The sequence below is a fragment of the Rhineura floridana genome, chromosome 7 (assembly GCF_030035675.1).
Source record: "Rhineura floridana isolate rRhiFlo1 chromosome 7, rRhiFlo1.hap2, whole genome shotgun sequence".
Taxonomy (NCBI): Eukaryota; Metazoa; Chordata; class Lepidosauria; order Squamata; family Rhineuridae; genus Rhineura; species Rhineura floridana.
The window spans coordinates 70186487-70199012 of record NC_084486.1 but is presented as its reverse complement, the minus strand read 5'-3'; the positions used below and the strand labels follow the sequence as shown (position 1 = coordinate 70199012).

The 12526-nt window shown below is 42.4% G+C and overlaps 1 protein-coding gene across 7 annotated transcripts in view; it reads left to right on the top strand.

The window, feature by feature from the left end:
* The window catches only part of SLC18A2 (solute carrier family 18 member A2), a 102503-nt gene that overhangs the window by 83012 nt on the left and 6965 nt on the right, over positions 1-12526 (top strand). For 6 of the 7 annotated variants that reach the window (XM_061635877.1, XM_061635880.1, XM_061635878.1 and 3 more), the window contains exons 13-14: positions 159-222; positions 11910-12029. In XM_061635877.1, the coding sequence (XP_061491861.1) occupies positions 159-222; positions 11910-12029 (184 nt within the window). The remainder of the gene's footprint in view (positions 1-158; positions 223-11909; positions 12030-12526) is intronic. The other variant, XM_061635882.1, reaches the window with a different exon arrangement.

Genomic DNA, 12526 nt, shown 5'->3' with positions numbered 1-12526 from the left:
GTATAATATTAGCTAAATTATATTTCTGTATGAGTTGACCAATTGTGCCAGAAACAGAAAGTGAATAGATAGATGAAAGAAGCACTTGCCAGTAATTGAATGAAGTTCATATGGTACAATCTAGCCTGATGTTTCATTTTGTTTCTTTTTTTTTCCAGGTACCACTTGCTAAAAATATATATGGACTGATAGCACCAAATTTTGGGGTTGGATTTGCCATTGGTAAGGAAAACACGTAAGATTTGTTACTGGTTTTTGATATTGTATTTTAATATTGCAGTTGCAGAAAATGTATGTTATCCTGATAACAGAACTACATTTTAATATATTTGTTAATAGATTGGTACAGATTTTCTCTGGATAGTGTGAAAAGGCATCCATCCATGAATGGGTTAAGCCCTCCTCCTGCTTGGGAGAGGCAAGGAACCATGTGACCAGATTTTAGGTAATTTCCTGCTCTTGCTGGTCCCTTTGCTGTTTAGATTCTTGCCCACCAGGTACATATCTCTCTATTTTTTATTCTGTGTTCTTCTCCTTCTTATAGAGGTGGAAACAGACCTTCTCACTTTTGTGGAGATTCATCTCTTCTCAGTCTCAGCCCAACACGTCCAGTGCATCTGCAGTACATAGGCAGGTTTCCTCAGCAGAGTAAGGAGTTGCACCAGGAGAATGGCCCCTGTCTTAGCTAGCATTTCAGACTATCACTTCAGGACTCCAATGCTGGACCTTTTTGCATCCTCAACAAACCACAAGCTCCTCTATTTCTACACAAGGTTTCAGTCTCCTCAAATGAAGAGGGAGAAAGCTCTCAACCATCAGTGGCCCCTGAGATTCCTCTATGCCCTTCCCGTTTATCAGAGTTTGCAAGATTCTGTAAGAAAATGTCACCTACATCCTGGTTGCCCCCCATTGACCCCAGAGGCCTTCATTCTTGAAGATCCTGGCCCTCACATCAGGCCCTCTCTTCCTGCCCATGTCTCCAGAGCTCCTCAGCTAGGGTCCAAAGCTCCAGCCAAATACTGAGTGCCTTCGCCTAGCTTTCTGGCTACTGAAAAGCAGATCTTTCTCAGCCTAAGATATACCACAACATTGTGGATATGATGCCAGTTTCCTGTTGGCCATCCATAAACAGAATATATGAAGCTTCATGGAGAGCCTTAAAGGGGTGGGGCAACAGGAAGAAACTTTATCCCTCTTCAGCTGGCATCTCCAGGTTCTTTTGCTTCCCACAACAGGGTTTTGATATAGGCCTGAAGCCCAATACATTTCTCAAACAGACATCAGCCTTATCCATCCTTTCAAAGGGAAAGATAAGGCGCTCTGGTTACAGCCCCTCACCTCAGACCAGTGCCGGTGCCAGGCTATTTTGCGCCCTAGGAAAGGCTAACTACTTGCACCCCCCAAAAAAAATTGCTAACTTCAATTTTCAAAAACAGATGTCTTGTAGAAAAATGAAAAGCAAAAAACTTGAAACTGCTAAATTTATTTTAAATTGCAAGAATAAGTAATACAACAATCTTTGATTATCTTTCTCAGATACAAAAGAAAATGTTTTAGCACACAAATCATTTTGAATAATCTTGTGAATTGTGATGTTAAAATTTAAGTCTTTGAAAAGTTTCAATTTCAGGCACATCAAAACCTCACTTTGCGTGCCTTTTCCTTTGCAAATTTTGTCACCAATTCCTTCAGATCAAGTGCTGATGATTGGGCATGTTCAATTGATATACTTGCCAAGCCAACTAGTCTCTTATGCAGCATTGTTGAGCATATGTAAGTTTTTATAAGTTTGAGCTTTGAGAAACTGTGTTCACCACTTGCCACTGACACTGGAAGTGTGAGAAGGATCCTTAGAGCAACAGAAACATTAGGCACATTATCCAGGAGTTTTTGTTGTAGAATGAAGAGAAGTACTCCTTGTGGTGGCATAGACTTTGGAAGTCTTCGAACTATCACTCTAAGTTCACAGCACAGTTCTTCAGCATCAATATCTCTGTTTCCATTGTGCATCAGTTATTTTTCCAAATTCTTGCAGGCCTTAAGTACATCTTCAGTAGATTTTTTGTTGATACTGTATATATCATACAGGAAGCCAAATAGGGAATTATATTGTTGTAGCTGCTGGAATCTCTCTTCAACAGATTGTATGGCCATGTCTAAGACAGCATAGTAGAAACCTACTTTGAATTTCTGCTTTGGATCTTGCGGTGCCTATTCTTAGGCCTCATACTCAAACTGCTGTTTCTTTCTCCTTTTTCTAACCTGTTTTGTCTCAAAGTTTGGTAGTATTTCTAGCTCCTTTGCAATCTCAGTAGCATCTATCAAAACTTGTTGAAAACCCTCATCGCACCTGCAGCCCACAAGGTAATTCTTGGTCACTTGCAATTGACTTGTAGCTGAATTTAAATCAGCTTCTTTATTTTGTAGTAGCCTGCTTGCAAGATTGACTTCAAAAAGGATGTTGTACCATGTAACAAGGGATACCACAAACTTGAACTTACAAATTGCATCAGCAAGGGCCTTAGCTTCAATTCGGGAAGTATTTCCAGATAAACCTTTTAGGCTTGTGTCATCAAAGATCTCTATTAAAGCATCATATATACTACCAAGATGATATCTCAGTGGTTTCAAAGCATCGATCCGACTCTCCCATCTTGTTTCGCTCAATGGCTTAACAGTTATGCCTGATACATGGCTAGTTAGAATTTGCCAATGCTGAGTCGATGCAGAGAAATAATTATAGATCTGTTGAACCAAACTGAAGAAACTAGTTGCTTCCAGACAACACTTAAGCGGCATCATTGACTACCAAGTTTAAAGAGTGTGCATTGCAGGGCACAAAAAAGGCATGTGGGTTTATTTCCGGGACTCTCTTTTGTATGCCATTTTCTTTGCCTTTCATGTTACTCCCATTATCATAACCTTGACCATGCAGATTCTCAATTGGTAATCCCATTTGCTCAAGCTGTCCAAGAAGAGTTTCTGTCATAAAGGCACCTGTAGTCTCCTTTAGCGGAACAAATCCCAAGAAATTTTCTCTTACGATAACCTCAGGCTCAGACATCTCATGATCTGATGGTTTGATTACATCAACATAATGTACAATCATTGTCATTTGTTCAATATGACTGACATCAGGTGTGCAGTCCAGAATAATCGAGTAGCATTTGGCTGAGTTTGCATGTGCTAAAATGTCCTGCTTTATAGTACCTGCTAGAAGTTGTATAAGCTCATTTTGGATATCTTTTCCTAGGTAGTGAACCATTGTTTCTTGATCTTTAACTATGCACAAATGTTCATTCATGACAGGATTAAAAAGGGCTAGATTTTCTACAAACTTCAAAAAAGTTCCATTGCTAGCACTGTACAACTTTTCAGTTGTACCACGGAATGCCAAGTTTTGCATGCCAAGAACTCTGACCAAAGCAATCAAGCGTTCCAAGATTTGTCGCCAATATTGTTCTTCTTGCCTAATTTTCTGCTGGTTAATATCATCAATAGTTTTTCTTTTATATAAGTGCAATTCAAGTTCTCTCCAGGTCTGATAGTTTTCTAGATGGTCAGTATTCCTCTCATGTGAAGACAGAATTGCTCCAATGTTCTTCCAGTCTTTTGAACCTGTTTCTTGTAGGGTTGATCCACTATTGTTTTTGCTGAACAACTTACAGCAAAAACAAAAAACCACATCTTTTGAGGTTGAATATATCAATCATTGACGGCACACTTCTTCACTATTTGCTAGTCTTCTGTTGTAGTGTATAGGAGAAAACCTGTTTTTTGAGTCTTTGGGAAAATAATGTGATACAACCTGCTGTGGTCCATGTTGTATTATAAGCTGTTGCAAATTATCATTGCAATAGTTAGGCCAGTTAGCAGGGTCACTGTAATTCAAGTCAGGCACAATATCATCTTCTTTTGCAGACTTTGCAGTACTCTCACTTTTCTTGACATCCTCTTTTTCTTCTGTGTGTTTTCCAGAAATATCTCCAATTTGTGAAACTTCTGTCGTAGAGTTTATATCATTTGTAGTAGGAGCAACACATTCAGCTCCCTCAGTGCTAGTTTCAACAAGAGTATAGTAATATTCTTGTTCTTCAATTGCTTTCTGTGTACAAAGGTATTTCAGGAAGAACCCCTCTTGCTTTGCTTGCTCCTTAGCTTTTTCTGCCTTTCGTCTGCGGTACTGAGCTCCAGATAGTCTTTTTTTATCTGCCATAGCTCACTAGGAAAATGAATACATTTTCTAAATAAGATTAAGATGTGACTGTAAGATTAAAAATTAAGTGCATTTTCACTTTGTGTGTGTGTGTATTACATAACCTCCAATTAACTCTACCGTCTATTTCATATATACATAAAAAACAATTCTAATGTATGAATTACTTCAATAATGATAAAATTCTTCAAAATATAAAATAAAACTAAAATATCAGAAATTTATAAGATATAACAAAAATTATGCAAAAATTGCACAAACAATCTAGCCTACTTGCTTTAGGCAAGAAGGGTTTAAGTGCCTTCAGGCTAGGCCAGTCACCAGAAGGCCTCTGTAGGAAGAAAGGAGCCTAGTGTTTTAAAGTCTGTTTTTATGATGTTTAAAGTGTTTTTAGTGCTTTTGTTTGCTGTCCTGGGCTCCTACTGAGAGGAAAGGCGGTGTGCTCCCTCCGCAGGGTTTAGAATTGTATATAGAGAGACTCCTTCTGTTGTGCTAAATAAGGCATTTATTAGGTTAGAGTTATGGAACTCTAGCGGTCTGTCTCTATGCTCCCTTAGCCTTACAGTAACTTCCTGTCAGGTGACATCACCCCTCTCTTTAATTGGTTAGTTAGTTTTCCCTCCAAAACCTGCCTCAGTTTGTTTCAGTCATGAGTGAAGCTAGCAGCAGGCCTAGTAGCCTCAGAGGGACAGCACTCCTTTTTTACCTATCTCTCTCTCTCAGAAGATATTTCTCTGCCAGAGTTCACCATCCCCAAAGACTGTACGCTTTCTTTGAAGTTTCTGTGTACCTTTGTGTTTTCTGGTTTAATAAAATAGTTCTGATTAAAAGAGAGAGATTGAGTTGACTGTCTGGCAAAGTGGGTTTCAGAACCATGGGCTCAGAACAGGTGGGATATAATTCCTAATGGAGTTCAATGGAGTTTACTCCAGGTACATGGAAAGCAAGTATTGGATTAAATACTTTCATATTGCAAAGGTTTTCAAAGCACTGCCCTCTTCAATAGCCCCCAGGGTCTGACTCATAAGTTGCACACAAGAGGAAAAAAACTGTAAGCCATATTCTTACAATCTTACTTACTCAAACTGAGAATCTCGGACTTTTCTGATGTTGCAATGAAGTCTAGGCACTGCCTGGCTCAGCAAAACACAACCCTGGCTTCACTATTGGCTACAATCCTGAAAGGGCGGGGTTAGAGCCACAGCTTGGAAAAGTTACTTTTTTTGGACTACAACTCCCATCAGTGGCCATGCTGGCTGGGGCTGATGGGAGTTGTAGTTAATTTTATTCCATTGCACTGTTGTGGTATTTATCTTAAAATAAAAAATATAAATTGTCAGTTGCATTTTTACAAAGGTTAAAAAAACTAATCTGTATAAAACTGTGCCCCTCAAAGGTCAGTTCTGTGCCCCTCTGAGGTCTGTGCCCTAGGCGGCTGCCTAGTTGGCCTAGTGATAGCACTGGCCCTGCTTCAGACACTTCCTGAAGGGCGCAGCTGCTCCGAGTCCATTGATGATGTACTTTTTTCCTGCATGGAGCCTTCAAGCTGTTCTTAAAGCTCTTATGGCTCCACCATTTGAACCAATTAAGGATATCTCACTCTGTCTCAGACAGTACCACAACCTGGAGAGTACCTAAGCTGAGAGTCTTACTGGTGGATAAGCATATCAGCATTTTCCACAAGGACAGAGTCGTCCTCCAGTTGCACCCAACATTTCTGTCGTGCCCGGGTTGGGACTCAAGAACAGAATCACTTGATGAAAGCAAATCAGTTTTTATTAGAGTAATTTCCAAACATAGGCTTCTCCGCCTCATGAACTCTTAACATGAACCAAAACCCGCGACATGGAAGAGAGTTGATAGAACAGAGTATCAAGCATTCCCTGTCCCTTATCAAGGGGGCTTTCGGGCGCGAATTCTCTCGCTCCGCCTCAAATTGCCCACATCTACGCCCCTTCCCTCCTCTTTTCTTTTTAACTGTCTTCGGGTGCGGGGCGATGGGGGGGTGGCTACCTCCTCCCCTTCTGATTCGGAAAGGATGGTAGGGAGTGGGGGGGTTGCCCCAACACTTCAGGCGATTTCTCTCTACCCTTCTCTGCAGCCGAAGGGCCTTGGTCTCCCTCCTCCTCCCCCTCTGTCTGTAACTGCTTCACATTCCTAGGGGGGGAGTGCGTGGGAAACGAGTCTGTTGCCTGTTCAAGGTTTTCCCCCTCTATCTGGGAAGCCTCCTCCTCCCCTCCAGACGACTCAGCCCAACTGCCCCCCTCTCCTAGCTCATTCTCAGAAACATCAGAATCCCAACCATACATCCTGACAATTTCAGACAAAAGTGGACAACTTCTTTCACTGGCTTCAGGAGTTACATCTGCCTTTTTTCTGCTCCAGACCCTCCCATCCTTCAGAGAGGACGTGGCATAGCCTCAACGTGCAGAGAGCTCTTAAGGCTTATGTTTCTTCACTCCGTCCATCCAACTTCCTACTTAGAGTCATAGAATAGTAGAGTTGGAAGGGGCCTATATGGCCATCGAGTCCAACCCCCTACTCAATGCAGGGATCCAGCTTAAAGCATACCTGACAGATGGCTGCCCAGCTGCCTCTTGAGTGCCTCCAGTGTTGGAGAGCCCACCACCTCCATAGGTAATTGGTTCCATTGTTGTACTGCTCTAACAGGAAGTTGTTCCTGGTATTCAGCTGAAATCTGGCTTCCTGTAACTTGAGCCTATTATTCCGTGTTCTGTACTCTGGGACAATTAAGAAGAGATCCTGGCCCTCCTCTGTGACAACCTTTCAAGTATGTGAAGAGTGCTATCATACAGTATTCTTCTCAGCTTTCTCTTCTCAAAACTAAACATACCTAGTTCTTTCAGTCTCTCCTCATAGGGCTTTGTTTCCAGTCTCTTGATCATCCTTGTTGCCCTCCTCTGAACCTGTTTGTTTGTCTGCATCCTTCTTAAAGTGCAGTGTCCAGAACTAGATGCAGTACTCAAGATGAGACCTAACCAGTGCTGAATAGAGGGGAGCTAGTCCTGCATGTGATTTGGAAACTGTACTTCTGTTAATGCAGCCTAATATAGCATTTGCCTTTTTTGTAGCTGCATTGCACTGTTGGCTTATATTCAGCTTGTGATCAACAACAATCCCAAGATCCTTCTTGCATGTAGTATTGCCAGCCAAGTATCCCCCCATCTTATAATTGTGCACTTTAGTTTCTTTTTCATGGGTGTAGAACTTTGCACTTATCCCTGTTAAATTTCATTTTGTTCTTTTCAGCCTAATGCTTCAGCCTGTCAAGATCACTTTAAATTTTGTTTTTGTCCTCCAGGATATTGGTTTCTCTTCCAGTTTTGTATCATCTGCAGATCTGAAAAGTGTTTCCTGCACCTCCTCATCCAAGTCAATAATAAAAATGTTGAAGAGCACTGGGCCCAGGACCTAGCCCTGTGTCACCCTCCTTGTTACCTCCCACCAGTTTGAGAAGGCAGCATTGATAAGCACTCTTTGAGTGCGATTCTGTAGCCAACTGTGAATCCACCTGATAGTTGTTCCATCCAGCCCACATTTAGCTAGCTTGCTAATCAGAATATCATGGGGCACTTTGTCAAAAGCTTTGCTGAAGTCGAGATATATTATGTCCACAGCATTTCCACTGTCTACCAGGGAGCTTACCCGACCAAAAAAATGAGATAAGATTGTTCTTGACAAATCCATTCTGGCTTCTCGTAATCACTGCATTGTTTCAAAGTGTTTACAGATTGCCCGCTTTATAATCTGCTCTTGAATTTTCACAGGGATTTTCAGGCTGACCGGTCTGTAGTTGCCAGCATCCTCCTTTTTGCCCTTTTTGAAGATAGGAATAACATTAGCCCTCTTCCAGCCATCTTTATGCACTTCTTTGTATCTTTCCATCCTAGGTCTTTGGGGATGAAGGCCTCCAGTTCCACTATTGCTACCTAGATTAAGGCCTGAATTCACTTGGTTTATGACATCTTAAATATGCCTAAAACCAGCATAGTCATAGATCACTCTACTAGATTGTCATCTGCAACATTCTTTGAATGTGCTTCCTTGGGTGACATTTGTAGGGAAGCTATTTGGAAGTTCCCTTCCACATTCACCTGCCACAAGGCTAGATACATTTGCTTCTTTGGAAGCAGTCTTTGGAAGAGTTGTTCAGCAAGTTCTCTCCCCCACAATTTAGCAACACAGGCACTTCCTACTCCACACAAATGAGCTTCATCCCATTCATGGATGGATGCTTCCTTCACCCCATCCAGAGAAAGGAAGTTTGGGTTCTCATTGGGAAAGTAGTTCCTCTGGTGCCAGTGCTTCCTTTTCTAAACTCTATTGCACATGTTCCTTTCACTGCTATTGTCAGCTTTGGTGAGGGTGTGCTGTGCCATAGCTGAGGGAAGGTTCCATGCACTCTTTCAAGCCCAGGCCTTTTCCTTCCTTGATGGTCTTTCTAAGTTGCGTTTCAACAACTTCTTCCATTTGGCCACAAGTGGAAACTGGTGAGGGACCAGCAGGAGCAGAAAAAACTGGTCATATGGTCCCTTGCCTCTCCCAGGTGGTAGGAGAACTTAACCCATTTGTGGATGGAAGGCTCGTTAACCTCATCAGAGAACTTTCACAGCAAGTACCCAAATTTCTTTTCTATTACAATTGTATCACCCAAACTAATAATGGCCAGGATTTTGTTGGCATGAAGCCAGCTAAACAATACTCTGCTGAAGTTAAGTGGTAAAACCATGAATATGATTAATTCACCTATGTCTGCAGATCCACCCAGTCCATTTGTGTGGGTGTGCACAGGGGCGGTACATTCATGACTCTCATTTCAAGCAATGGTTGGCACATATGCTCTAGGTTAGTGGCTGATGGGAAGAGGGAAGGAAGGAAAAAGAACTGTTCGTCCTGTGGAGGCTGCCTCCCATACTTTGCCTTGTGTTCTAGATTTTAATTATTATATTACAGTATATCACCCCAACCAGTAAGGCCAGTCAGCAGACTTTCATGTGTGAATCTCCTTCCCAATCAAACTCTATGTAGGTGTGTATGTATGTGTCTAAACATTCCATGGAAGCAAGCTCCCCAGACTCTGGATGTGGAGATTTTTTCTGGATTGGGCCTGCATGTGTGCATTTCCTAACAGATGATTGCCTTAGGGGGATGGTGGCTCTGAATCCAGAATCCTTCCCCCTCCCACTGCTAACAGGTGATCAGTGCTGTCAACGCTTGCACTCAGCAGTGGGCAGGACTTCCGCTATATGTGAAGACTTAGCCTTGGGCTTTAGTTTTTGAGGTGTCAGAACATCTAAAATCCTTTGTAAATTATACAAAATATTTTTTTGTATAGGTTTTACATAAATTTCCTACTATTACATTCCTTTCAAAGGCAATATTTTGTATTACTTGAGATGAACACGAGGAATGAATAGATCCAGGTTTGTTTAAGTAAATACCGTATATTCCGGCGTATAAGACGACTTTTTAACCCAGGAAAATCTTCTCAAAAGTCGGGGGTCGTCTTATACGCCGGGTGCAGCAGCAGCGGCAGTCAACTAGCCTCCCAACAGCTGCGGTATGAGCAAGTCAGGGAGAGGCGCCCTCGCCTCGCTGGTCTCCTGATCCCGAGAGTAGCAAGGGTGGAGAAGCCGAGGACATGAGTACCGCGCTGTCCCAGGGAAAAGCGGATCTGGCAGGGATGGGGTTGGCAGTGACTTTCCTTCCTCCGCGGGAGGGGTTCTTCCTTTGCAGCAGCGGCGGTGCTGGTGGTTGTATCCCCTCCCGGTGTTATGGCACTACGACTACTTCAGCACGGCGTCGGTAGTGCCTCCTCCCTTCCAAACTCTTGTCACTCAGAAGACGACGGAGGAGGAGGAGGAGGATCTTGGCCCCCAAACCCTCTCTGCAGTCCCCTTTCCAAGGGGGAAGAGGAACACCCCGATTGTTGATAAACTCTCCGGTTTCCATGCCCTCTGCCTTTTTTAGACTCGGTTGGGCCCGATTTTGCTTCTGTCGGTAACGCTGGCTGGGCTCTCGTGCCATTCTTTTCTTTGATGCCCCGCGAAAGTTGTTTCTTCCGTGGGCGGGCCCCGCCGTGCTTTGGCCGACGGCGTGAGGTGGAGTGTGGAGAAGCAGCTCCTTCAGTTGCAGGCGAGGGAGGCTCGAAGATATTGGGGCAGCCGGGAGCTATTAAACGTAAGAATTAGTTGTTCTACCTCCCCGGCAGATTTGCTTGCTGCTACTAAGTTGCAACTGGAGGGGAAGGGGGAGGGAGAAAAGAATTCAAGATTTTTGTTTTATAGCCCTGGGAGTCAGGGGGGTGGAGTAATGTTGGGTGTTAGACATGCACTAGGGGAAGGCGGTGTTGCTGGATGCCTTAAGCTGGATGTGCTAGGCAGCTGTTGGGTGGCCCCCTCAGCTTCTGCGGCTCCTGGCGGAGCTAATGCGCTGGTAGATGATGCGTCTCTCATTCTTCCGCCTCCTGTGCAACTTTTGCACAACTCGTACATCGCCACCGACTTGGCACGCGGCGCTGGGTGCTACTGAGCTGTGCTGCTTCCCGCGGCCCGGCTCCATCGCGCTCAAGACAAACCCTCCTCTGGATTTTTTTTTATTCCGTATATTCCGGTGTATAAGACGACTTTTTAACCCAGGAAAATCTTCTCAAAAGTCGGGGGTCGTCTTATACGCCCAGTCGTCTTATACGCCGGAATATACGGTAGACCAAATATACAAGCTAGCTACTTATTTATTTATTACATTTATAGCCCACCTTTCTTTTCATCATAGAAACCCAAGGTGGCTTACATATGGTACCCAGGCAGTTCCCCATCCAGGCACTGACCAGACCTGACCCTGCTTAGCTTCAGCAGGGAGCTGGCCTCGTGTGCCTTCAGACCATAGCCTGGCAATAGCATCTTATTTCAAGCAAGCATGTATAGACTGTGCTGATCACAGTAAAGTTAAATAAGTATATTATACAGTGCAGGAGTTGACAGGTGACATAATAATTAGATATTCAGCAAAAAACAAAAACTTTTTTATTAGTTACCCACTGGTATTTTGACACAATGAATAAGTTGAAAAGGCCTCTTTTGAAGGTCTTAAAAGATCTCTGAAGATAATTTTTCAAGTTCTGGAGAAAAGGGCCAGGGGAAGGTGAGTTGACTGTTCAAGATTATAGTTTTATTAGGTACAGTAGGGCCCCATTTATACGGCGGGTTACGTTCCGGACCCCCGCTGAAAAGTGAAAACCGCTGGAAAGCGGAACTCATTGAATAGAATGGCATGCAACGCCCGAAAACCACTGTAAAAGCGGAACAAGCGCCGTATGAATGGGGCTTTAGTCTAATTGCATCTAATTGAGACCGCCGCATTAGCGAAGTGCCGTAAAACCAAGTGCTATAAAGCGGGGCCCTACTGTACTGTAGAGAGGGTGGTTCAGCAGTTTTTGGAAGATCTTTTGTTTAGGACAACTGCACCCTCCTGAAATAAAGAAAACTCACACATTCTGTGGCAATGTAAGTAAAACAGAACACAATATATTGGCCATAAAAATGAGCAATTAGTTCACTATTATCTGTTCATTCTGTACGCAGGCTTTTAAATAGTATTATAAAATGTGGAAAGAGAAAAATGGAAGGTCTTGCTTAAAATAGCATTTGTTTTCTCCCCATCTGATAATCAGGAATGGTGGATTCTTCAATGATGCCTATTATGGGTTACCTTGTTGATCTGCGTCATGTTTCAGTCTACGGAAGCGTCTATGCGATTGCAGATGTTGCATTTTGTATGGGATTTGCTTTAGGTAAGGGCTTGATTTGCATCTTGTAATGCATCTAACATTACCAAAAATATACTACAAAGGCTTTGGAGCAAATGCTGGCAATGCCAACTGCCTAGCAGGCTACAGGATTAGTGTAGCTTTGCTGCATAGAATATGCAGGTGCTAAGAAGGTGTAGAAGAAGTATCCAAGATCTTTTCCTTTTTTTTTTTTTTCAATAGTTTTTATTCAGATTTTCATAAAACATACAAGACAAAATCATAAAACATTCAAAGACAAAAAACAAAATCAAAAATAGTTAAACAAAAAGAAAAAAAGAAAAAAAAAAACAAAAATAAAAAATAAAGAGTAAAATATTGACTTCCCATTTGTCAAAGATCAAATCAGTTATAAGTCTATAATATATAACAATCCTGTCTCTTAAGTCATATTATAAAATCACTTTCCTCCAGTAGTTATCTTACTTAATCATCAAATCTCATAAACATTACTTTATTCTTTCCACAAAAAGTCAAAGAGA